This window comes from Hypanus sabinus, chromosome 11 (genome assembly GCF_030144855.1).
Source record: "Hypanus sabinus isolate sHypSab1 chromosome 11, sHypSab1.hap1, whole genome shotgun sequence".
In the NCBI taxonomy this organism is placed as follows: domain Eukaryota; kingdom Metazoa; phylum Chordata; class Chondrichthyes; order Myliobatiformes; family Dasyatidae; genus Hypanus; species Hypanus sabinus.
The window spans coordinates 15,889,782-15,917,485 of record NC_082716.1 but is presented as its reverse complement, the minus strand read 5'-3'; the positions used below and the strand labels follow the sequence as shown (position 1 = coordinate 15,917,485).

The following is a 27,704-nucleotide window of genomic DNA, read 5'->3' as shown; positions in this document are numbered from 1 at the left end:
AATACAATGCAAATATTTCAGACAGGTTTATTTATTAGAGAGCATTTGCTTCAGAAAAACTGAAAAGCTACAACCAAAAAGCCTTACCAAGGAGAAAACAGAACAATTACCGCTAAATAATTCTACACAAAATGTCCAGACATTGGTATTGTTTATGATACTCAAATGCAGTAAAAATGTACACTTTTTACAACATGGATTGTGATGAGGAAGGCACTATTCTGCTGCTTGTGTTTTAAACAGTTATATAGAACACAATCCATATTTTCCCAGTATTTACATTCTGTACCTTGTTTATTCATGCCTTCAGTTCTACCACTATGCTCCTTGCAAGTTGGGCACAATGCTGGGAATAACACCAATCAGACACTGGTACATAAGTTTAACTCCACCTCTAAATATACAGCAAACATTTAAAAGCTTAAAGTTCTAACACCAAATATTGAGAGCCTCGGACTAGGTGTGTGTAAAATTCGAGACTTATTTAGTAGTGGTTAATTCTGAATACCCCCCACTGTTCCATATTTCTGGAAGAGTGCAGGAATTACAGAGGCTGAAAGATCAGTAGTATCATAACAGAGATAATACAACAATGTTTTTGAGGTTCAGCACCTGATTAACAGGAGAGTCTTCTCAGCATTTAGAAAAGAAATCAAGTTCAGACTTGGTAATACAGAAAATACAATTTTCCTGCTCCCACACTAACTTTGAAAGGACATTGAATGTTCGCCCTTCAGATTTCAATAAGCCATTTCCTTAATTCACATTTTATACTGCTAATTAGGTAAAGATCTGAGAGGCTTTCCCTGCATTAAAGGGCTGGACATTCTTACAGCAGGTGTCTTCCAGGAGGTGTGGAAGCCATCACTAATCTGACATCTTTAAAGTCAGCCTTGTTTATATGCCGTCCAAATTATGGAATGGATAGCTTGAAATAAGGCTAGGGAAATAAACCTACTTTTATGTCTTCATTCTGCTGGCTTACAGGTACATAGCCAAAAGTATACCAGCTGAAGCAGAACTATCAAGGTCACTGAAATATTGTGGGCTGGTGGGGAGGAATTTGTGGGGCATGGAGCATGGTCATGGTTACTGCTTCCAATGCTCTGCCTCCCTCCCCCCATCAATATCAGGCTTGATGTAAGACCAGTCATGGTTACGTCAGCAATGATACCTTAGGAAGATTCTGGTACAATTGTCATTTACTGCTCATTTTCCCCAAAGTTGCATTGGAGTAGCCACTATTCTACATGGTTTTCTGGTTCATCATGGCAAACTGCTGTCAAACAGCATTACCATTCTGCAAATATTTATAGAGATACAGTGTGGAGTCAGCCTTTCCGACACTTTAAGCCATGCTGTCCAGCAATCCCCTAATTTAATGCTGGCCTAATCATGGAACAATTTATAATGACCAATTAACCTACCAACCAGTACAGCTTTGGACTGTGTGAGAAAACCGGAGCATCTGGACGAAACCCACACAGTTGCCGTGAGAACATACAAACTCCTTACAGGCCGCGGTGGTAATTGAACCTGGGCTGCCTGTACTGTAAGGCATTGTGCTAACCACTACGCTACCAGGCTCCCCAATATATAGACCCCAACCATGAATAACAAGATGGATCACAGCAGAGCTTTGCGAGTAAATATCCCACCCTCTGTCCACTGATGTCTTACCACCCATTGCAAAATACAGCCAAGTGAGTCTAATAAATAGATTTTACTGTAACATTTTTTTTTAAAAAAAGGGTATGTCTCCTAATCTTAGAGGCTAGAATGTTTTCAATAGAAACAAAATACAAAGAAACTAGTGGAGGTATCTGCAAACAAAAAAGTTTCTCTATCACAGATCACTGTGTACAGGGATTGGGGTAGCAATACTCAAATGGCAGCATGCAGTTACAAGGCTAAATATAAGGAATCTTGCTTTTGTGAAATTCAGCAGCACAATGCCCCCTCTCTGAAAACATAGCAAGTTTATAGGATAAATCATTATTTCTGATAAAAGTGCAATTAAAATGTATTTAGAAATGTAATACACTAGTCTACATAACTTTTTCAATTGGAGTTGGAAACAGTGATAAAAACCTAACAATACTGTAGGTAATTTCAATCAAACCAGGCTCTCCACTGGGGAAGCTTATTTAGTTTTTAACTGCAGGTGCATGCAACCAAAAGTGCTACACGAAAACACCCACAATGGCTTCCCAGTAATGGCCAATTCTCATAGCACATTTGTACTTGGTTTTGCAATATTATTTTTTCATGATACAAATAACTGAGGAATAGTTTAGACTACAAATTCAAATTTACACAAAAAGTACCTAACAAAAAGGATGTACAGCATGATGAATGTGATGTTTTCAATTCCACCACCTGTAATAAAACTGGTGCAAAATAAATACTTCAAACCCTTTTGTAACTTTTGGTCCAACCACAGAAAATGTGCAATATGTACAGCACTATCATTTATCTTATTCTGAAATTACATTACTTTTGAAACACTTTATAAAGCATCCTAGTAAAAATAGTTCTACAGGTAAAAGTTTACAAGACACAGGAATCCCTAAAACATACCACAATTTGATTAGTAATCATGACAGAATGCCATCTACACATTTGGGATACTGTTTGTGTAAATGATTTTACTTGCTCATTTGCTCATTGATTCATGTAATTCTTGGCATTAAACCTTTACAGATTTAAGAGTCTCAGAGCAGATTTGATACAAACTGCAGTTTCCTTTTCTGAACTTATTGAGGGGGGGAAATCAAAGGGCAGTTTTTCAAAATTACAACTGATTCAGCAAAAATTGTTTCCCAATGCAGTTTTTCCAGGTTATTGGAGTAAAAACTGTTCAATTTATTTTCGGATAGATTTTTTCAAACAAAAAGTTCTGGGTAAGGAGGTAAAGTTCGCCATCTTTTTCTCTCACTGCGTGAGCTCTAATAAACTGAAATTGTTCCAGAGCAAACTCATAGAACTCATTTTCCATTTTCCAGATCTCAGACAGCTGTAGTTTAGCTATGGTTTCTTTAGTAGGCATTTTCTTCTCTGCTGTTTTTCTAAGATGAGACTTCTTTCCTGAATGAAGGGAAAGCAAAAAAAAAGGACAACAGAAGAGCCATTACTTTCCAATATGCAATACATTGACCAACTTGATAGGTTACACAGTAAAAGTTTTGTTAAACAGCACACAAATAAATATTGAGCCATGTCAATGGAGAGGCACTGAATAGTAGGTGGTCAGGCCAAAGCAGCAGCATTGCTGAGCACATGGCCAGGTCAACTCCTACGTAACTAGCATTTTTAATTACCAGTTCACACAAAATGCTGGAGGAACTCAGCAGATCAAACAGCATCTATGGAAAATAGTAAACTCAATGATTCAGGCTGAGACCCTTCTTCAGGATGGTGGGGTGGGTGGAGATGTCTGAATTAAAAGGTAGGGGGAGGTGAAAAAGGTTAGTTGAAAGGTGAAGCCAGCTGTGTGGGGAAGGTTAAAGGTTGGAGAAAAAAAAAGATTCTGATAGGATAGCAGAGTGGACCATAGAAGAAAGGGAAGGAGGAGGTGACCAAGGGGGAAGTTATGCAGGTGAGAAATAAAAGGTCAGAATGGGAAATAGAGGAGAGGGGGAATAGAGAGGAGAATTTGTTCACCAGGAGAAATCAATATTCATACCACCAGGTTAGAAGGTACTCAGATGGAATATAAGGTACTGCTCCTCCACCTTGATGGCGGCCTCATCTTAGCACAAGAGAAAGCCATGGATAGACTGAGCAGAACAGGAATAGGAATAGGAATTGGGACTAAAATGTTTCGCCACCAGGGTGTTCCGCTTGTGGTGGATGGTGCAAAGGAGCCTGACGAAACCATCCCCTCATTTACAATGGGTATCACCAATATGGAGCAGACTGCATTCAGAGCACTGGACACAATAATTGACCCCAGCAGATTTGAAGGTGAAGCGTAGCCTCACCTGGAATGACTGCATGGAGCTCTGAATGAAAGTGAGGGAGGAGGTGTATGGACTGCTTGCAGGGATGTGCCTAAAGGGAGGACATTCGTCCCTCCCCACCAATCTCCAGGGCAAGATATACCTGGTGAAATGTCAGGGCCCAGGAAATGTTGCAGAACATAGGGCATACAAATTACATAGCTCTCTGAAAGTGGTGACATAGGTAGGCAAGGCAGTAAAACGGGCATATTTTATAACTGCCCATTGAGGACAAGAGTGGGAAGTGATGTTACTGCTGTAAAAGACACTGGTGAGATTGGTCTTGGAACATTGTGTGGTTCTGGCTGATATACCACAGGAAGGATGTGACTAAACTGGAGGTGTAGAAAAGTTAGACAGGGATGTTGCCAGGACTAGAGAGCTTCATGGAGTCAAAAACAGAGCAAAAAAATAGACCCTTTGACTTCAATTGTCTATGCTGACCAAGATATTTATGAGTTAGTTCCATTTGTCATTTGGTCCACATCCCTCTAAATCTTTTCCATCCAGGTTACTGTTAAGCATTACGTTTTTGCACCCACCTCTACAGTTTTTGGCAGCTCATTCCATATATGCACCATCCTCTGGGTAAAACATGTTGCCCAGAGAGTTCCTTTTAAATCTTTCCTCTCTCATCTTAGACCTATGTCATTTAGTTTTAGAATGCCTTACCCCAAGAAAAAAAGCATTTACCATCTACCACATACATGCTCCTCGTGAAATTATAACCCTTTATGGTCCCTCTTCAGGGAAACTAAACTCCAACCTATCAGTGTCTCCTTATTTCTCTAGCCCTCCAGTCCTGATAACAACCTTGTGAATCTTTTCTGCACCCTTTCCAGCTTAATGGCATCCTTCCTATTGCTGGCCGACTAAAACTATGGACAATAACCTAAGTGTGGTTTCACCAAGACTTGTAAGTTTGGAACGTGATAAGCACTCTCCTGTACTCGATGCCATGTACTCAATGAAGTACATGGCAAATGGCTTCTTCATCACTCTGGTTTGAGTTAGAAAGAAACACTGGATAGGCTGGAGCTATTTTTTCCTGCAAGAAGGACAACTGAGGTATAATTTTGTGTATGTAAAATCATGAGGGGCATGGATAAGGCAGATGGCCACAGCCTTTTCCCCACGGTAGGTGGATATAGAGCTAGAGGGCACAGGGTTAAATTAACAGGAGGAATAATTTAAAGGTGACTTGAAGAGCAAACTTTTCACTCAAGCTGTGGCATATATGGGACAAGTTGCCAGAGGAAGTGATAAGAGGCAGGTACAGTTACAATTAAAAGACATTTGGACAGGTATATGGATAGGAACAGTTTATTTAGCATGATACAGGTGAGTCAGGCCAAAAGTCTTGTTTCTGCACTTAATAACTATGATTCAGTTACAACTTTTTCTGGAAGAACACAAGAACTGTTTAAACCACATTTCTTGAATCCTGCCCTAGAAATAAAATGGAGTATATTACTTATCAATAGCTCCAAATTTCAGTGCACAGCACTTTCTAAAATGTATCTATTCTTCATGACAGAACTTAAAGGGAAATTCTTTTTAAAACATTGGAAATCCAAAACAAAATCAGAAATTGGTAGCAAAACTCAGTTCAGGCAGCATCTATAGAAAGAAAAACAGTTAATGTTCCAGGTCAAAGATGATCAGAAATGAGAAAGAGAAAACAAATTAACTAAGTTTTCCCTGCATTTTCTATTTTTTGTTTACAACCCAGGAGAATTGTATGTTAACAGATGATTTTAAAGATATCCAAAACAGGGTATTTAAATATACACTAAAATATGAATTTCTTTATATTAACAGAACAGTACACATCTATGCAAAAATCATTTTCTGACTAACCTGTACGGTATAATTCTGTTGCTCCTCTAAAGAAGCGTGGCAAGACTGCCTCCAGGAGCATTATAAAGTCTTCCAATTCCTCAGTTACTCCAACGAGGAGATACTCATTAACAAGGTTGTATTTGGCTTGCTCCAAAGCCCATTTGCTTCCAACATTCCTATAATGACAAAGAGTATCGCTTGTAGACTATAGACAGGAGGATTTCTGCAGATCCTTACCCACGTTAATTGCAGCTAAAACAGGACAGGTAATTAATCTCATGCTTTTGCTGTCACTAGGTTACAATCTTGTTAAAAACAGAGGTGTTTAGGAAATAGGTCACAGGTGCCACTCTTTTCAACAAGGCAAATAACAAGCTTTATTTGCAGCCTTGGACCTTCAAGCCCGGTAGGTTTACTGACACTCTACCAAATGATGCCACTGATCATCAGGGAGTCTATAATCTATACTAGTCTCAGTCAGCTGGTCTTTAGCACAGTCAGTGGAAAAGCATCAGTACATTCTACAGATTTATTATGAGAATATATCCCATGGAGAACAGCAATTTCTCGGTTTTCAAATAAAATGCAAGTTATATCCCAATGTACTTTGGAGTTGCACAAAACCTGGCCAAATTAAAAATATGGAGATTCTTGGCTAGAAGCAAAATGATATTTAAAAAAAGGAAACTCAATGTGGACATCTCTGCAAAAAAGTAGCTGCTGGCATAGAAGTCCCAGCTGCTGCTACTACTGGTATGATCAGCCAGTTTGGCTGTACACAATATGAAATCACACACAATTGCAGTACATGTTAAAAACACTTTAAAAAGATAATCACCAGTGAAGCTGAATTTCTTTTGGATATGGCCAGTACATTTTGTTTTAAAGTTAATATTTAATGATGGTCACAAGCAATTTACTATCACAGCAGCACTTTAGCTAGTCTGCAATTTTCTGCGGTCCAATGAAGCACATTTCAGCTTTCATTTTTCTAAAACTGTGGTTTCGCTTAAATGAATTATAAATCATTTTTAAAATTGTAAAGGTGATCACAGTACAGTAGCATAGTGGTTAGTGTAACAGTTTACAGCACCAGCTGCAAGATCTTGGTTCAGTTCCTGCCACTGTCTGTAAGGAGTTTGTACATTCTCCTTTTGACTGCGCGGGTTTCTTCCAGTGTCTTCCCACATTGATGTATGGGTTAGTGTTAATAGGTTGTTGGCATGCTATGTTGGTGCTGGGAGCATGGCCACACTTGCAGGATTTCCCCCAGCATAACTTCCACACAAATGACACATTTCACTCTGTTTCGATGAACGTGACAAATAAAGCTAACCTTTTAAATCATGATCAGAACCCAGCTATTAAGTCAGCTGCAACCTTAAATGTAATACATGCACCATTTGAGTGAAGGATTTAATATCAATAAATTGTTTCCCAAGCTTTACCTATAAGCAATGAAACAATGATGCTTGTTAAAAAATGCAGCCTCTGCACACTTCCAACATTCAAAACTTAAAGGCACATTTGGAGATTGAGACCAAAAGTTAACTTTCTCCTAGACCCTAATATATAGATCCACACAGGTTCTGAAGGATCAGTGACCTATTTCTCTTTCCACAGATGCTTCCTGACTAGCTGATTTTCTTTGCATTTTTTGTTTTGATTTATATTTACAGCAATCGTATTTTTTTTTAAAAATTCAAATAGTGATTAGCTCCTTATTAAGAAAAATGATCATTTTTAATGGATATCAGACTATAAACAGTTTGAAAATTGAATCTGCTGCTGCAAATTTAGACCCTTACTGAGAACGTTACAGTAGAATTTGTAAAGGACAGACCTCAGGTAGTATCTATTCAAAGGGCATTTTGTTACACTACTCAAGTGTGAATCCAGATCAGGCATGGGCAAACTACGGCCCGGGGGCCATATGCGGCCCATTAAGCTTTTTAATCCGGCCCGCAGAACTTGATGAAATTATATTAATAAACCTTGTTAAAGTTTTTTTCCCTGCAATTTTGGCGTTTTCCCAATAGATGACGCACTCTATATACATTTGTGGCGACCCATTTCCTGGCACATCCGAACCGGTTCACAATTAGCCAGCGTTCCAGCTAAGGGAGATAGCCTGTGGGGATTTGCGAGCACAGAGCTTTGGAGCCTCTGTGCCATGGGGGGCAGGTTGAGGAAGGCTTAAAAGTGAGGCTGGGGATTTTGAATAAAGTTTTTCTCTTCGACTGCAGTTACCGACTCCGTGTCGTAATTTTAGCGCTGCATGTAGCACACGCTACACATTGACCTTTGTTGAGGTGCAGCGTATTACTCCACATTTGCGCTTTACTCTTTGTTCGGCTCGACCTATTTGTGTGAACAGGCGTTCAGCGTCATGAACATCAACAAAGCCAGCCACAGATTCAAGTTAACTGACCAACACCTCAGATCCATCCTGAGAATCGCCACAACAAAACTAAATCCAGACTTTGATGCGCTGGCTAAAAAGGGAGACCAACAACACTGTTCCCACTGAAATTAAAAATGTTTCTTCGTTGTGTTATGTAAAAAGTGCATTTGAAAATATTTTTTTCAATAAGCCTTACATGTTACATGTCATTTCTGTTAAGTGATGGACATGAGTAGTGCGCAGGTGCACGTACGTTCTCAAAATAAAAAATGCGCTCCAGATCAAATAACGCGCTCCGCATACTGGCGCGCTGTCACTGTTCTGTCCTTGTGCTGGTCGTTGTTGAGTTTTGGCACAGGGGACAATTGAATAAGAAGGAGCAGGACAAGTAGACCTGCATCTCCTACCGTTTTTGAAATAAAGACAGGCAGGAGGGGACTGATGATGATAATATCTTGAAGGATAACAGAATTTTCAGTGCTTTAAAATAATAACTGTTACTATTAAAAAATGCTGTATTTTTATTCATTTAATTTTCAGTGTTTTAAGAGATTTCAATAAATAACTAAATACCATGGGACTTCAAAGACAGATATTTTGTTGTAATGCATTTGTTCATTTTCAATTGAAATTAAAGCACATGTTTTCTACATATCCCATGATACTTTATTTTCTCTTATGAGATGTATTACCAAAACACTCCGTCCATCTGCTCCTGGTCCGGCCCCCCTGTCAAATTTTAGAACCCTTTGTGGCCCACAAGTCAAAAAGTTTGCCCACCCCTGATCTAGATCATACATTCTAATTCAGAATTCTGGTCTCACCTAGACATTTCCGTCTAAAATTGAGTACAACCAACTGACCTCAGAAAGACACTACATAATGCAAAGTAAAACTTTCACCTGTTCTTTGGCTGTAACATTTTCTAAAAGACAGCAGCAGTGAATGGAGGTGACTATGGAATACAGGAACTTCTGTAGAATAGCAGTATGATATTTACCCACTCGCTCCCTCTCAATACAACACTATAGGAAATAGATGTGGCATTTGTTGGTGTGGACAAAATTCTGAAGTATTTTGGGGCGAGACGACTTACTGGGCCTTTCACAGCCAACTACCAAAGCAACAGAATTGCAGGTCATTGCCCTGTTAAAGGCAGGAATAGAAATGGATAACCCACAATCTACAGACCGATCTTGTTGACATCACCTAAGATACATTCCTGCAGGCACGCTTTACTATTCATATGCTGACACAAAATGGAGAATTTACAGGTCAATTAATCTACCACTGTGTGTGTCTTTGGAATGGAGAAAGAAACTGGAGGAGAGAGGAGATCCACACAGATGACGCAAGGTCAGGATTGAATTTGGGTGCGTGATGCTGTGAGGAATGTCCACCAATTTAAGTTACTCTTTAAGGTTGGTGAACAAGGTGAAAGTACATGAAAATGGGAGTAAAATAGCATGAAATAGATTGAAAGCCAGTTACAGCATGGTAGGAATGAACAAGCCCTCTTTAGGTTAGCAGCGAAACATTTAGAAAGGAGTGGTTCCATTAGACAGGCGCAGCATGGATTCAGAAAGGGCAGGTGTTGTTTGACAAACTTGCTGGAGTTCTTTGAGGGCATAATAAGTGCAGTGGATGTTGTACTCCTGGATTTCCAGAAGGCGTTTGATAAGGTGCAGCACAAGAGACTTGTAAAGAAGATAAGGATGCATGGAGTTGGAGGAAGTGTATTGGCATGGATAGTAGATTGGTTAACCAATAGAAGGTAGAGAGTTGGTATAAATGGGTGTTTCTCTGGTTTGCAATCAGTGGTGAGTGGGGTGCCGCAGGGGTCAGTGCTGGGCCCGCATATGTTTACCATTTACATTGATGATTTGGAAGAGGGGATTGAGTGTAGCGTAGCAAAATTTGTTGATGACACTAAACTGAGTAGGAAAGCAAATTGTACAGAGGATGTGGAGAGTCTGCAGAAGGATATAGATAGGTTAAACGAGTGGGCCAAGGTCTGGCAGATGGAATGCCACGTTGGTAAATGCCAGATCATCCACTTTGGAAGGAATAATAGAACAGCAGATTATTATTTATATGGTGAAAGATTGCAGCTTGCTGTTGTGCAGAGGGACTTGGGAGTGCTTGTTCATGAGTTGCAAAAAGTTGGCTTGCAGGTACAACAGGTTATTAAGAAGGCAAACAGAATGTTGGCCTTCGATACTACAGAGTTTGAATTCAAGAGCAGGGAGATCATGCCGCAACTATACAGTGTACTGGTGAGGCTGCACCTGGAGTACTGCGTGTAGTTCTGGTCTCCATATGCGAGGAAGAATATACTGGCTTTGGAGGCAGTGCAGAGGTGGTTCACCAGGTTGATTCCAGGGATGAAGGGGTTAACCTATGAGGAGAAATTGAGTCGGACTATACTCTCTTGAAATTCAGAAGAATGAGAGGGGATCTTCAAGTCAAGTCACTTTTATTGTCATTTCGACCATAACTGCTGGTACAGTGCATAGTAAAAATGAGACAATGTTTTTCAGGACCATGGTGTTACATGACACAGTACAAAAAACTAGACTGAACTACGTAATAAAAAAACAACACAGAGAAAGCTACACTAGACTACAGACAACCTACACAGGACTGCATAAAGAGCACAAAAAAAGTGCAGGCATTTACGATAAATAATAAACAGGACAGTAGGGCAAGGTGTCAGTCCAGGCTTCGGGTATTGAGGAGTCTTGATAGCTTGGGGGAAGAAACTGTTACATAGTATGGTTGTGAGAGCCCGAATGCTTCGGAGCCTTTTCCCAGACAGCAGAAGGGAGAAGAGATTGTATGAGGGGTGCATGGGGTCCTTCATAATGCTGTTTCCTTTGCGGATGCAGCGTGTAGTGTAAATGTCAGTGATGGCTGGAAGAGAGACTGCGATGATCTTCTCAGCTGATCTCACTATCCGCTGCAGGGTCTTGCGATCCGAGATGGTGCAATTTCCGAACCAGGCAGTGATGCAGCTGCTCAGGATGCTCTCAATATAACCCCTGTAGAATGTGATGAGGATGGTGGGGGGGGTGGGGTGGGAGATGGACTTTCCTCAGCCTTCTTAAAAAGTAGAGACGCTGCTGGGCTTTCTTTGTTATGGAGCTGGTGTTGAGGGACCAGGTGAGATTCTCCGTCAGGTGAACACCAAGAAATTTGGTGCTCTTAACTAGCTCTACCGAGGAGCCATTGATGTTCAGTGGGGAGTGGTTGCTCCGTGCCCTCCTGAAGTCAAAAACCATCTCTTTTGTTTTGTTCATATTAAGAGACAGGTTGTTGGCTCTGCACCAGTCTGTTAACCGCTGCACCTCCTCTCTGTAAGCTGACTCGTTGTTCTTGCTGATGAGACCTACCAGTCATGTCATCGGTGAACTTGATGATATGGTTCGAGCTGTGCGTTGCAGCACAGTCGTGATTTTGAAAGGGATAGATAAGATAGAAGTAGGAAAGTTATTTCCAGTGGTAGGTGAGACTAGAACTAGGGGACAGTGCCTCAAGATTCATGGGAGAAGATTTAGGACGGAGATGAGGAGAAACTATTTTTCTCAGTGAGTGGTGAATCTGTGGAATTCTCTGCCCAGGGAAGCACTTGAGACTTCTTCACCAAATATATTTAAAATACAGTTAGATGGAGCTGAGTTTACAGACAGATCAGCAATGATCTTATTGAATGGCGGGGCAGGCTCAATGGGCCGGATGGCCTACTCCTGCTCCTATTTCTTATGTTCCTATATTAGCAGGCTGTGGCAAGAGGAATCTTGCAGGGATCAAACTTAATGAATAATCTGATGATACCATAATACTGTATAACATTAATGTTAATTTTTAAGTCTGCTGATGACATTAAACTTATTGAGAATATGAGTTGTATTAAAGAACACAAAGAACACAAGTGACAAGTTGACTGAGTGGGCAACAATCAGGTAGATGTGAGGTACAATGTGAGAACATATGAGATTGATCAACTTTATTAACAAAAACAGAAATGCTAAGTACTTTTCAAATGGTGAAAGATTTTGAGTGTTGATATTCAAGGGAGTGGACTATCTTGCCCACAAGTCAGTGAATGCTGATATTCAACTGGGAAAGTTGGTGCTATGTTTGTCTTTAGTGCAAGAGGATTTGAATGTAAGAATACAGATAAATTACAAGTATATACATTGGAGAGACCACACATGGAAGTTACACGTGTAATTTTATATTTTTTCTCCTTTAGAAGCTGAGAAGGGCAGTAAATATTCACAAGACTGTTTCCTGGGATGGTACGATGTAGGTCAGGGATGGAAATTCATATCAATCATAGTTGTGACAACAGTAACATAAGTTATATACAGAAACACTGAAAATGACCCTTCTATGTTTTTCTAAGGCACACGGCAGATTTTCGTATGGTCACACCAGCTGCCATAACATGTCACAGAGTCAGAGTCATGGAATGGAACAATAATGCACAGATTCAGGCCCTTTTGGTCCAATTAGTCCATGCTGATCATGGTACCCACTCATCATGAACCAGTTTCCTGTATTTGGCCCGTATTTCCCCAATCCTCCGAGTATCTATCCAAGTGCTTCTTAAATTATACTACTGTACCTGCCTTAACCACTTCCTACTACAGCTAATTCCATATACTCCACATAAAAAGGCTGCCCCTCATGACTCTTAAACCGTTCCCCCTCTAGTTTTGGACTCTGGCAAACTCTTCTATAGAAAAATTTACCAAGAACCCTCATGGTCACGGAGACCATGATCACTCATGTCATATGACATGGCACATGATGATGACAACCCTATTTAAAAGACAATAAACCATCCATATTATCTGTGCCTCTCAATTTTAAAAACACCTAATAAGCTGCCCCTCATTCTCCTACATTTTAAGGTATAAAGATCTAGCCTGCCCTACCTCTCTGCATAACTCAGGCCTTCTAATCCTAGCACCATCCTCATAAGTTTTCTCTGCGCTCTATCCAGTTGAACCTTGTCTTTTCTATAACAGGAAAACCCAAAACTGTACACAGTACTCGAAGTGTGGCCTTACCAAATAGTTATACAACTGCAACATAATGTCCAAACTTCTTTACTCAGTGCCCTCACTGGTGAAGAACATGTTAAATGTCTTTTTCACCAATGTGTCTACCTATGACACTGCTTTCAATAAACTAGGCCCTTGTACTTCTGAGTTGCTCCGTTCCATTATAATGGTAATACCCCCATCACCGATGGTACAAGTTTCCAAAACCTGGACATTGACAATACAAATTGATATCACGACATAGTGTGTTTTAACCTCAGACAAATACCACAACTATTTTTCTGACACTTCCAGTCTCAAAATAAGCTGATTCAAAACAATTCAAAGAAGTAGACATGTAACAAAGAAATACTAAATTAATTCATATAAGGCTTTTTACAGGGTTGGGGCTCGGTGAATTCATTTTAACCTCAGTCTGCTGGAGTGAAAATCTGAATTTTAATCTACATAGTAAGAAAAGAGTTATTGATCCATTTAAACCTCTTCCTAAAATTGCTGCTACAATTCCGGAATGATTACCAACAAGAATTTATACAATGCTACTTTGAACATCATTTGAAGCTCAGTTGCAACATCTTTAGTAAAAATGTTCACAGATCTATCATCTTTCTAAACATCTTTTTGCCAGCATTTCCTTACGTTCTTTCCACATCAATCTTTTCCTTAGTGTACACAAATCTTGAATTTACCAGATACCAATAAATTTGTATCTGCATCAAGCCCTTTCCTTGCCCTCCTCATTCTAAGACTGTAGAAATCAGAGTTCAAACTTTACAACATAGCCTACCTGTGGAACTAATAATTCTGCAATGTAGAACAATTGGTAATCCAGATATAGCTTCAATACAGCCAGAAGAATCAGTTCTTCAGATTTGTCAATAACAGAAATATGGTTAAATATCAATGGCTTCCTACCTTAAACCAATCATTCTGATGTGAACCAAAACCCCTGCTGCCATGTTAAAGAACATTAAAAACATAAGACACACTAACAATGTGAATTTCCCACCTTATCTAGCTACATCTGCACTTATCCATCATTACTGATGCCCCTAACCTGCCATTTCACCCATAATCCCCATTGTTCTTTTGTTAGTTTAGCCCTAACCTACGGATAGCCTTCTGACCCAAGCACATTCTTATAAATTTATCTAATATCCACACAATGAAAACAGGAATTCTCAGCATCATTAATCCAGGTTGTAATTCAAACTCTATTCTTTGTAAAATGAAGTTACAATGGATTTTTAAAAACATTCTCTATAAATTAGTATATCTGTACAGATGTAGTAAATAATGTGTCAAATAAAACATAATAAATAGCAAGAATGCACTTTATTTACATTCATTAAATTTGAAAAATACTTTTTTTTCCCATTGTACCTACCAACATTCTGAGCTGTGGCCACAGAAGAAAGGAATCTGAAGCCAAAGTTTCTCTGGAGCACAATCTGACCCACCAGCTGCAACACATTCATCAAATGTCTGGAGTGGGGGTTGGGGGTGGGGTGCAGGGGGGAAAAAAAGGAATTGCTTTAAGCCAACAGTAAATCAGAACAGGCAGAAATAAATACAGCCAGTCAATGCAGTACAAGCAGTATTAAGTGCTGCCAGTCAATTCAGACTTTCAAACCAATACTTCAGAAACCTGATGATGTCAAAAGTACTCCAATCTGAAGACATCTTAATGCACAATTACATTTCAACATGCTACAACAAACCACACATTGACTAAATCACTGCAGTAAATGATTATGGTACCCAAAGCCTTTCAGAATAGAATTTGATTTTTCCCCATTAACTATTTTTTAAATTAGAAAGGCTAGCTGAAAATACTTCATCAACCTGCTACTCTTTTACAAAACAACAACAGCCTTACTAAACATTTTGGTAAGATTAATTCTAATAAAATTTAGCTTAACAAATTGTTGAGTTTACTATTGTACTTCATTGGTACAAAGGAAAATCGATCACTGGATTACACACAGGTCTCAGGTGTGAAAGTTCAACAATTGTGGAAAGAAGAATTATAAAGTAATTAGCATCCATTCTCAATTACTTTACCTCCACGAAGAACCATACCAAAATATCTACCCCTTTGCAAATTACACCAGATCTAACATGACCCCATGTCTTCCTCTCATTGCATATCACAGAGTCCGTTCACTTTGAGGCTCCCTAGTCTGCCCTTTTGTTCCCACCCATCACAGTGCTTTCTCATGAAACCAGAGACACAATACATAGAATGGATAGTTATTTTCCAATAGTAGGAGGATCACAAAGTGGTACAGATTTATGGTGAATGGAAGGAGCTTTTAAGGGAATTTAAAGGTGAAGTGTTCTGTTTACAATCAAGAATGGCTGATATCTGGAACTCACAGTCAAGGGGGTGGTGGAGTCAGATATATCTCAACATTTAAGACATTTAGACAATCACTTTAACAGACATAGAAAGACACAGACTTAATGCAGACAAATGGGTTAAGTGTACATGAGCAAAAAGGTCAGCCTGGATGTGGTGGGGTGAAGGACCTGTGTCTATGATCCATGACCTGTCTTTTTCCACCATTGAGGCCCAAACAATTACTCTGGGTGAAGCATTAATTCACTTTCACTTCTTCCCATCTTGTCTCCTCATTTGGGAAACCAGAGTGGGCACGCACTTTCTGGATCACTTGTATTCAGTCTGCAGGGGTGATCAGAGCTTCTTGTTGCATGCCACTTTAATTCTCAATCTTGCTACTGTTCCAATCTGGGTACTTTGCAATCTTCTAGAATGAAGATTGAATTTTCCAACTTCAGGTACACTTTTTTTAATTGTTTCAGTATTATCACCTTGTGCTCCATATTATTTGATTAGTCTTAACCAATTTCCATACACCAATCTCTTACATCTAAACACAAAATACTGCAGATGCTGGGGTCAAAGATACACGCACAACACACTGGAGGAACTCAGCAGGTCGGGCAGCATCCATGGAAACAAACAGTCAACATTTTGGGCCGAGACCCTTTGTCAGGACTGACCGGGGGGGGGGGGGGGGGGCTTATAAAGAAGGTGGGGGGAGGGTGGGAAGGAGAAGGCTGGTAGGTGCCTTGTGAAAAACCAGTAAGGAGAAAGATCAATGAGGTGGGGGAGGGGATAGACAGGAAAGGTAAAAGAAGGAATGTAAGGGGAAAGCACTATGGATAGTAAAAGAGGGCGAACCATGAAGAAGGTGATAAGCAGCTGGAGGAGGATGCAGAGTGAAACTGGGATGGGGGAAGGGAGGGGGAGGGAATTACCTGACATCTCATTCCTCTCTCCAATCTACTCCAGTTCTGAGAAAAAAAATTCTTGACCCATAACTTTAACTGGGTTTCTCTTTCCAGATGCTGCTTAGATGGCTGAGCTTGTGCAGCATTTTCTGATTACGGATTCCAGCATGAACAACTTTCTTTGTTTTGCCAAACCTAAAATAGTTCTACAATCTTGCTGTGAGCTAAATAGGGGTGACCTGCTATTCATTGCAAAATGCTGCTTACTTTCAGTAAAAGCAGACTGACGCTTTGGATATCATATGGCCCCTTTGCATACTATGCACCAAAACGAGGATTTGTAATTGTCCCTTGTAGTCACTGCCTTGCTAGTAAACCGTTAAGCATTCCAGTTGGTTGTCCTTAAAGTGCTCAGACACAATTTTATTTTCACATGAAATACACAAATGCGTAGATTAGATAAGAATGTTGATTTCACCAATTAAAGTTGCAAAACTCTTGAACTTCAAAGGCTCTCCTTCAATGCAACAATTGAAGGCGGTGGAAAAACACGGGCAACATGATTTTTCAACAGTAAATTTTTTAATTAAAGTACTAAGTATCCATCTGCATGAAATGGTGCCAGCTCACAAAAAAAAATCAACTTCTATTGTGCTTGATTTGGAAAATTGCAGCTAATCCAAAGCAGCAACACAAAATTCTGGAGGGATTCAGCAGCTCAGGCAATGGAAAAGAATAAACATTCGATATTTTGGGCTGAGAGCCTTCCTCAGGACTGAAAGGCAAGGGAGAAGATGACAATAAAAAGGTGGGGGGGGGGGGGGGAGAGGTGAAGGAGGATAGCTAGGTGATAGGTGAAGCCAACTGGGCTGAAAGATAAAGGGCTGGAGAGGAAGGAATCTGATAGGAGAGGAGAGTAGACCTTAGGAAAAAGGGAATTGGGGGGGGGGGGGGAACTGAGGGAAGTGATAGGCAGATGAGAAGAGGTACGAGGGCAGAGTAGGGAACAGAAGAGCAGAGGAAATCGATATTTATGCCATCGGGTTGGAGGCCACCCAGGCGCAACATAAGGTGTTCTTCTACTCTGAGGGTGACTTCATTGTGGCACAAAGCAGTTCTACTTTACACAGATGGACCGGAGGTGCTTGATGAAGGTAAACAAGCTGAATCAGTAAGGCATCATGAAGGCTACATTTTGGCAAACAAATCTGTAGACTCTGGACTCAGTGCAGGAGCAGTAAATCACAGTTATGAAATAGGAGCACTTTATCTTAGTACTGTACCTTCACTTTGGTTAGAATTTAAACCAAAATCATACTAGTAACCAGGAGAATCTAAACTCCTCCACAACCAAGGATAAAGAGAAATTATAGTGCTAACCCAAAGTAGATTATTCTGTTATTACATCAATAGTGTCATGTGCTCAGCAGCATGCAGATGGTCCCCATATTACACTGTCTACGTTTAAAATATTTTGATATCAGTGAAGTGCTGTGCCACATTCCTTTGTAAAGAATGACACCAAAGTTTATAAGCCATAAGCTTTATCCAGCTCCAATTATCATCAACAGCCTACTTGACTTAAGAGGGAACCTTGGCCAATTTCAGTGAAAGCCTACAGACACCTCTTGATGGACTCCTTGGGTATCATATCATGGTTTTCTATGTACCCAAATAAAGCTTTTTAAGTTACTGCTAGAAAACAGCTACATGATTCCAGTTTCTTGTCCTAGTTAAGCAAAGTGTTCAGCCACAATTCTATTTTCACATGAAACACAGAAATGCATAGACTAGCATAGAACATTGGTTTCACTATTTAGAACACCAAAGCTCTTGAACAAAGTGAATGTTCTCCTTCAATGCAATATTTGAAGGTGGTGGAAAATATGGCAACTTGATTTTTCAACTCAGGAAATTTTCTAATTGAAGTACATATTACTTTGTACCCATTCTTGTGAAATGGCACAAGCAGCTTTCATTCCAAGACTTTCTGCAGAGAGGATTACTAATTTTCCAAACTCTAAATGGGTGCCTTAATGCAAGGAGTAGCATTTCCATCTCTGGCCTGGCAGATACTAGTTAATTCTAAATTGGCAGAGATTAAGTCTGGAACTTTCTGATCTATGTGACTGAACTGTTAAAAGTATAAAAGTCACAGTGCTTTCAAGCAAACCCAAATTTAATTTCCTTAATTTGTAGTAATACCCAAATGGAGCCATAAAACAAGTCATGTATTGCAAACGAAATTAAAGAAAAATATGTCAAAGTATCAGATTAAGCAAAACATAAATATCTTCACCGTGAATGGATTTCTTCTCTTCAGAATTCCTCTTTATGCAAACAGTTGAGCAGCGAAAGCATAGCAAGCAATGATAGTTGCAATGATACAAGAAACATGATGGAAAAATTACTCTAGAAACAAATTAACTTGCAATTATAACCAGTAACATGATCAATGATGCCTCTTAACTCAGTGAAATGATTTTACTTCCCTACAGCTCACTTAAACAATACAGGAGTAGTTTCCAGGATGTCATCCCAGCAAAAGCAAAAGGTAAATTTATTTTACTGCATTGTGTCATTCCCAAGGCCCAGATCAGACCTGAATTTTCAGAGATGTGATCCAGAAGATTAGAACAACATCCATCTTCAGTCAAGTGAAAACCACGGGAAGGGTGCAGAGGAGATTTACAAGGATGTTGCCTGGATTGGGGAGCATGCCTTATGAAAATAGATTGAGTGAACTTGGCCTTTTCTTCTTCGAGAAACGGAGGAGGTGTACAAGATAATGAGAGGCATTGATCGTGTGGATAGCCAGAGGCTTTTTCTCAGGGCTGAAATGGCTAGCACGAGAGGGGACAGTTTTAAGGTGCTTGTAAGGAGGTACAGAGGAGATGGAGTTGTCAGGGGTAAGTTTTTTTTTAAACGCAGAGAGTGGTGAGTGCATAGAATGGGCTGCCAGCAATGCTGGTGGAGGCGGATACTATAGGGTCTTTTAAGAGACTCCTGGATAGGTACATGGAGCTTAGAAAAGTAGAGGGCTATGGGTAACCCTAGGTAATTTCTAAGGTAAGGACATGCTCGGCACAGCTTTGTGGGCCAAAGGGCCTGTATTGTGCTGTAGGTTTTATGTTTCTAAGTAACTAAGTAAATTAAAACATTCTAACAATCAATTTTGATAACATCAAGCCACAGTATTCCACTCTTGCCCATTATATTTAGCTTTTAAAAATATCGATCCACTGTGCTGCTGTAAAGATTACATTCACTGGCCTAAATAATTTTACCTTTTTATCTCCTTGTTTTCTTCTCTTTAGTCCTGGCCTGTAGTCATCACCAAAGCGTAGAAAATAGTAGTAGGACACTAATCTTTCAATCGGGTCTCGAATTACATTTACATATATGGGCTTCTTTTTCACTCCATACCTGCAGGTAATGGGTAGAAGAAATATTACATTGATAATTCAGTTTTTAATGTGAAGTAAATCTTCTGCACAATGATGAATAGAGAAACCTTCAATATTCCTGATAGGATATATGGGTTTCATGGTGAACAATTTTATCCTTGTGTAGTTATACATGATCACAAAATACCACAGGTATAATCTCCAGTTGCTGCCAAATTACCCGATATTGCCTGCAGAACGCTACAACTGTTATAATAGTCACCTGTTCCCAAGTGATTACAATCCAGGTCAGATTTGCTCATTATACAGCCGCAATGATAAAATGTCAAAACAGTTGGGTATCATAAAAAAACAATGATTATTTAATCAAAATATCAGTAGACTGAAAACTTTTTTTAAACTAGAATTTTGCATCTTCATTGAAAGTAGACCATAGGTAAGAAAATAAAACAGGCATATGCTCACTGATCAGGCAAAATAATCTTAATCTCTCACGGACAATAAATCAGGGCCACTGCAGGCATTTGTTTGAATGGCATCAATTTAATTTTTTATTAGTTTTTCAAAACATTTTACAAATTAAAACCCCCAAATCCCAATGAGGAACATTAAAACAGTGCAAAATTAAGCATACAATAACAATATGCTACAAAGGAAGAGAATTTAGCAAAAAAAAAGCACCTGAATTAAAGACAAGTAAGCTTAGTGTCCTCCCCAAGCACCACAACACAAGAAAAAAACAACAGCAACTCCAGACCAACCACAACACAATATAGAGAGTATAAGTCAGGACAGCCAAACTCCCAGACTGTGAATACACTCAGCAACAGAGGGTAATAATGCCTTCTACCAGAAAAAAAGGAGCTGAAAGCAAGGGACCGAAAAGAAAAAAAAAACCCTAGTCAAGAGGAAGGTTATAAAAGTACTCGATAAAAGGTCCCCAGACCTTATGGAACTTTAGATCCGAATTGAGAACTGAATAATGAATTTTTTCGAGGTCCAAACAGGCCATGATGTCGTCAAGCCATTGAGCATGAGTGGGCGGGGCAACATCTCTCCATCTGAGGAGGATCAAGCGTCTAGCCAGGAGAGAGGCAAAGGATAATATTCCGCATTTGGTCGGACCCAGACATAAATCTGTCCCGCCCCAAAAACCAAACAGAGCAATTAAGGGGTTTGGTTCTAGGTGCTGATTCAGAATACACGATAACGTAGTGAAGATATCTTTCCAGAATTTCTCCAAGCTAGGACAGAACCAGTACATATGGATGAGAGAGGCCACGCCCCTCTTGCATTTATCACAGAGCGGACTAACGCTAGGATAGAATCGAGATAGTTTAGATTTAGACAAATGGGCTCTATGAACAATCTTAAACTGTAAAAGGCAGTGGCGAGCACAAAGAGAGGTTGAGTTAACCGATTTGAGAACTGAATCCCAGCTCTCCTCAGATAAGGAGATATTTAAATCCTGCTCCCAGGCCATTTTGATTTTATCCATGGGGGCCCGTCGTAAGGCTGCTAGTTTATCTCGGATGATTGATATTAAGCCTTTACCTAGTGGATTCATGGAAAGAAATAGATCCATAGCATTTTTCACAGGCATTTCAGGAAAGTTAGGAATTAAAGGAGCAATAAAGTGTCGGATTTGGAGATATCTGAAAAAATGAGCATTGGGCAGATTGAACTTAACAGAGAGCTGCTGAAAAGAAGTGAAGCGATTATCAATGAAAAGATCTTCAAAATGTCTAATGCCCTTCCTATACCAAACCTGGAATGCTGAATCGTATGTAGTAGGTAAAAAAAGGTGATTATGAGCAATAGGGCTGGAAACGCAAAACCCCTGGAAACCATAGCATTTCCTGATCTGTGCCCATATACGCAAAGTGTGTCTAACAAGAGGATTAGCTATTGATCTGGGCAGACTACTTGGGAGTGCAGAGCCAAGAAGTGCACAGATAGATAATTCTTTAGTGGAGCTCAGCCCCATCGCCACCCAGTTAGAGCATTCGGGTTGGCCATGGAAGAAAGACCAGAAGGTAGCACAACGTATATTAGCTGCCCAATAATATAAACGAAAGTTAGGTAAAGCCATGCCACCCTCTTTTTTAGATTTTTGGAGATGGATTTTATTAATTCTAGAGCGCTTATTCTGCCACAGATATGACAAAATAATAGCGTCTAAGGAATCAAAAAAAGATTTAGGAATAAAAATTGGGATAGACTGAAATAGGTATAAAAATTTGGGGAGAACATAAATTTTAACAACATTAATATGACCTACCAAAGACATAGATAGAGGTGACCATTGTACCAGACTCTGTTTTATAGCATATGAAAGACTGGCAAAGTTTTCACGAAAGAGATCTTTAAACTTCCTTGTGACTGTAATTCCAAGATAAGTAAATTGATTATGGACTACTTTAAAAGGGAGATCATGAAATGTTAGTTCTTGTGCTTCTTTATTAATTGGGAGAAGTTCACTCTTATGTAAATTAAATTTATAGCCAGAGATCTGGCTAAACTGGTCAAGAAGTGAAAACATTAGAGGTAAGGATGAAGACGGATTTGAGAGAAAGAGTAATAAGTCATCAGCTTAGAGAGAAATTTTATGCTCAACACCCCCTCTTCAAATCCCAGTCAATTCAGGGCAGTTTCGAAATGCTATCGTCCGAGGTTCCATAGCCAAATCAAAGAGAAAGGGACTTAAGGGGCATCCCTGGTGGGTGCCACGTTTAAGATTAAATACTTGGGATTTCTGAAAATTGGTTAAAACAGAGGCAGTAGGACACAGGTACAGCAATTGGATCCAAGAGATGAAACTTTGGCCAAGGTCAAATTTTTCTAAAACTGCAAAAAGGTAGTTCCACTCTATAACGATCAAATGCTTTCTCCGCATCGAGGGAAATAACACATTCAGGAATCCCAGTTAGAGGTGAGTATAAGATATTAAATAGATGCCGAATGTTTAAAAAAAGGGAAACGGTTTTTAATAAAGCCTGTTTGGTCATCAGAGATAATGGAGGGAATGACGGTTTCTAATCTATGAGCCAAAACTTTAGCTAAGATCTTTACATCAACATTGAGCAGAGAGATCGGCCTATACGAGGAGCACTCTGTTGGGTCTTTGCCCTTTTTTTAAAAGAAGAATAATAGATGCCTCACTGAAAGAGGGTGGCAATTTGCCATAATTAAACGAGTCAGATAATACTGAATCGCATCAATTTATAGTGCATTAGCAATACTTTCTCAAAAGTATTCCAAAATCAGTGCTATATGCTCCATTATATTTCAGAATACCACTGCACTCGAGGTTCATTGGATTCAAAAATTGTTGTGTCTGTACTGCTAATAAGAATTACCTACAGTCTATCAGAAAATAAATTTGAGCAGATTAAAGATGTAATGAATTTATGGAATAATCCAGCCGTTAAAAAAGTTGCAGTAACAAATTAAATATGTGACTCCCTCTGATTATTTTACATAGAAATGGAAAATCTCAAATGCATGCATAACATAGCATCACAAATGTTTCAAAGAAACTATGTGTCTGATACTCATATGTACTGTATTACCCCATCAGTATTTGTAACCAATCCATCAACTGCAAAAATTGAAAGACGTTTCAACTCACTATTTGATGACAATAAGCTGTTACGAATTCCCGTAACTTACCAGCAAAGACAGAGAGGTCCGTTGAAGTCTGATGGTACTATTTTTTAAAAGTATTTATTGATAAAGGGGCACAAAATTAAGATTAATGCAAACATACAGATAATATACGTCATCAATACTACATCTAAAGTGCAGGTATGATCATAACCAATAAAACGTAACTATCGTTGTCTAGGGGATAATGTATTGTCCGATGGAAATATAAAAGTCATGAGCTCGTTCAGGCTGCAGCGTTTTGGGTTTAAGAGAGGGAGGCGTTTAAACTTGCCCAAGTCTTTTATGATGCCAATCCGTTGAGTCAGGGGAGCGGGTTTCCCCGTTGTTAGCTAAAAGGCCATTTTCCGTGGTTTCAGCCACCAATTCCAGCCACGGAATTGAACGCACGTGGCTTGGTTTCCGATGACCGTCTGCTGTTACGTGGTCGCTTAACGTTTCTTCTGGTGCGTCTGAGGGGTTGTTCCTACAGACCCTCTTTTATTCTGACTCACAGGGTCATAGATGTCTATCAGGTTGGGGGTGATGCAATCTCTCCCTCAACCAGCCCACTTTGCCCGAGGGCATTCACATAGCAGAGCATCTCAATCCACAGATCTGTCTCCAAGAGACAATGGCCATGTCCTGTAGTTTTACATCGCTATGGGGGAGGGGGGGAGAGAAACGTGACATCCTGCACGTCTCCCCCTCATGTCTTGGGCCCCCCTTTTGACTCAACCCAACAGTGATCTGGCGATTCTCACAATGGAGGGGGCTATGGACGTAACAAAGCAATCTGTTCAATAATCTGTTAAAACACCATCATCTACCCCCACTTCTCTACTACTTAACAAATGACTGCCTGCTTCTCCACCTACATAACTATTTTGTAAAACAAGTAGAGAAACTGGTCTGTATATATACAGCAGCTTTGTATAAACTTGTGAATAGATATTACACAGTAATAGCAAAAGTACTTTGAATAGAAAAAAACTAGGTTTCTTCCCTGTAGGAAATACAATTCTAGAAAGAAAATTTGTGCTATTTTTAGATTTGGAATTACATTAAAACTGATAATTATCCCATTAAAATCAATGTCCAAGATATAGATTTAAAATGTTAGATTTACAGAAATGCTGTGCAAGTTAAAGGTGAACTACATAATCAGAACATTCAAAAAATATTCTGAATTATTAAAGCAAACTACGTTCAAAATGCAATGCTTTTCAAACCCTAAGGAAAAAGCATTTGTAATAAGTTGGACAACAGTTTTAAAAACTATTGTGGCAGATAATTTTAATAAAAACTCAATTTATAGGAACAGAATTAGAGCATTTGGCCCATCAAGTCTTCTCCAGTATTCTATCATGGCTGATCAATTATCCCTCACAACCCTATTCACCTTCCTTCTCCTGTAACCTTTGATGTCCTGACTAATCGAGGACCAATAACCTTCCACTTTAAATATACCCAATGTCTTGGCCCCACAGCTGTCTGTGGCAATGAATTCCACATTATGAGTCACTAATAGGAAGAGTCACTAAAATTACTATTGTTATGTGCTTCAATTAACTTTTTATGATTGTTGGGGTTACATACTTGGAAAATTCAAGAGATTGTTTATCCACTGTGATAAGTTCAGACCTAAGTAAACATAATTTTTCTTCTGAGCTATAGCAACTTAAAGCTAATGAACCCCAAGAGGTGGGATAGATTTTCCAACTAACATGCATTTTCTTCAATCATGCTTTATAATCACACTTAGAAGACTCCTGTGCAATTCTAAAGACTGTTCATAGGGCAAGCCCCCTGTTAAATTATCAGATCTATTTCCGAATAGTTTTATTCATGGGAGATTATCTAAAATACATGCAAGTTTAGGAAAAAGATCACTTAAATTAGAAAACTATTTTCTATTTTGAGAAAGTGGCCAAATGCATTAACTGGAAGCCTACCCTCTATCAAACTTATACCTACAGATCCCCAAATAATTTTTGCATTTACAGTAAAAGCAGCTACCATGTTAAAAAAGATATAGTTAAGTCTCAACACCAGCTATTTTATAGTTGTACAAGGAGAGTATTGATCAACATCCACTTGGATTGCTTACTAACCATTCCATCTGGAACAGAGCAAGACATTTTACAAGAAAACTGAATTTAAATTACTGTTGACCTAGAATATTTCAGTAGTCAGGTGAATTGCACTACAATTCATAGCGACTTTAAAAATTACTATCCTTTACTAGGAAATTGCTTTCATAGGTAAATAATGTCACTTAGAATCACCAGCAAGACGCACATTTATGTCCCATTTCTTGTTAGTCAAGAAGGCAGTCTGATATAATATAATGGAATGACAGTCGAGAACAACCACCTTGCTTAGAGTCCAAAGTCACACACTAGAATGAGATAAAGAGATTTGCTTTCTCAAAAACTATCAATGACCCAAAAAACCACTATATTAGGAAAACATAGCACACACCTTTTTAAATTGCTTTCTTATGTAAGTAAGTAAATTGACAGGACATAAAATGATAGAGTGGTTATGGAAGTAGACTATTTGGCCTGTTGAGCTCCTACTTACTGAGTTCCATGTTAGACAATATCACATTATGCCCTCTCACCAGGCCTTGCACATTCTTTCCTTTTAGATACTTTTGAATGCTAAAATTGAAGCTTCACTACACCTCAGCTTGCGGCATCTGCAGATTTGGAAATTGTGCCCCGTAAACCCAAATCCAAACTATGAACCAACTGTACTGATCCAAAGAAACTCCAAACCACATTTCTCTCCAGTCTAAATAAACCCTTTCACTATTGCTATTTCTTGTTTACTCTGGCCATGTTAATACTATACTTTTTATTCCAAGGGCTTCACCGTTGATGACAAGCTTTGTATGGGATAGTAAATCAAACACCTTGTGGCCATTAGATCATACCCTGTCAGCTGCATTTCACTCAATAACCTATTATTTCATCCAAAAAACTCTTACAAAATTAATTCAACACAACCAACAAATCTACACTATCTGTCTCTAATTAATCCATACTTCGTCCAAACAATGGCCAGTTCCGCTGTTGATTACTATTTGTTTATTTACCCCAGTAAGGATGAACCAACTGGTCTGTAGTTACAGTATAATCTTATTTTTAACAAATGTTTTTACACTGCTTTTTCCGCTTTCTGTGCCATCTCTGAACCTTTAAGGTGTGTGGAAGATGGGTCTCAGCAATTTCCCTTCTACTTCCTGCAGCAATTTAGGATGCACCCCACTGATACTAGATTGTTTCTTCACTGATGTGTATACATGAACCTAGAAGTGAATGAAGGAGGTATAACTAATAAGTCTACAGAAAAGAAAACTCGTGGTCTCAATGTTGTGGAATGCAGTCTTTGGCCCCAAAACAGTGAGGAGTTGGTAAAATGGGCTGCGCAACTGCAGATGGAACCTAATCCTGCAAAATTTGAGTAGGTGCACTTTGGGAGGATTAATAATAATTCCCACGGCTGTAAAATTGAGATTCAATTCCCAACGCTGTTTATAAGGGTTCAGTATGTTCTCTCTATGATCATGTAGGTTTCCTCCGGATTGTCCAGTTTCCTCCCACATTCCAAAGATGTATGATTGAGGGTTAGTAAATTGTGGGCATGCCATGTTGGTGCTAGAAGCATAGTGACACTTGTGGGCTGCATCCAGCACATCCTCAATGCAATTCACTGTATATTTCAACACACGTGACAAAGCTAATCTTAAATCTTAATAAAGGTGGACATAGACATTGAGCCAGAATACCATGAGAAACAATGCAACCTTAGTGTACATATCCAAAGATCCCTGAAGGTGGAAGGATAGGAGATTAAGAGGTTAAAGCAGTATACAGGAAACTTGCATTCATTAACTAGGTACAGGATACATGAGAAACATTGTGTAACAACTTTAGTTAGGCCACAGTAAGTACTGTGCATTTCTGGTGCTTTAGAGTATTGGAATGATATGTGTACAGTGGAGAGAGTGCAGGGAAGATTCACCAGATGATGGCTGGGATGAAACAGTTATGAGATGGCACTGGAG

At 39.3% G+C, this 27,704-nt stretch overlaps 1 protein-coding gene across 1 annotated transcript in view; it reads right to left on the bottom strand.

Annotated features, from left to right (window-relative positions):
* Nucleotides 1–15: 15 nt before the first annotated feature.
* hs2st1a (heparan sulfate 2-O-sulfotransferase 1a) overlaps nt 16–27,704 on the bottom strand; it is a 194,660-nt gene continuing 166,971 nt past the window's right edge. Inside the window, exons 4-7 of the mRNA XM_059983834.1 lie at nt 19,865–20,003; nt 14,707–14,804; nt 5,862–6,019; nt 16–3,087 (exon numbers count right to left, since the gene is read on the bottom strand). Of these exons, the coding sequence (XP_059839817.1) occupies nt 2,861–3,087; nt 5,862–6,019; nt 14,707–14,804; nt 19,865–20,003 (622 nt within the window). The 3' untranslated portion in view covers nt 16–2,860. The remainder of the gene's footprint in view (nt 3,088–5,861; nt 6,020–14,706; nt 14,805–19,864; nt 20,004–27,704) is intronic.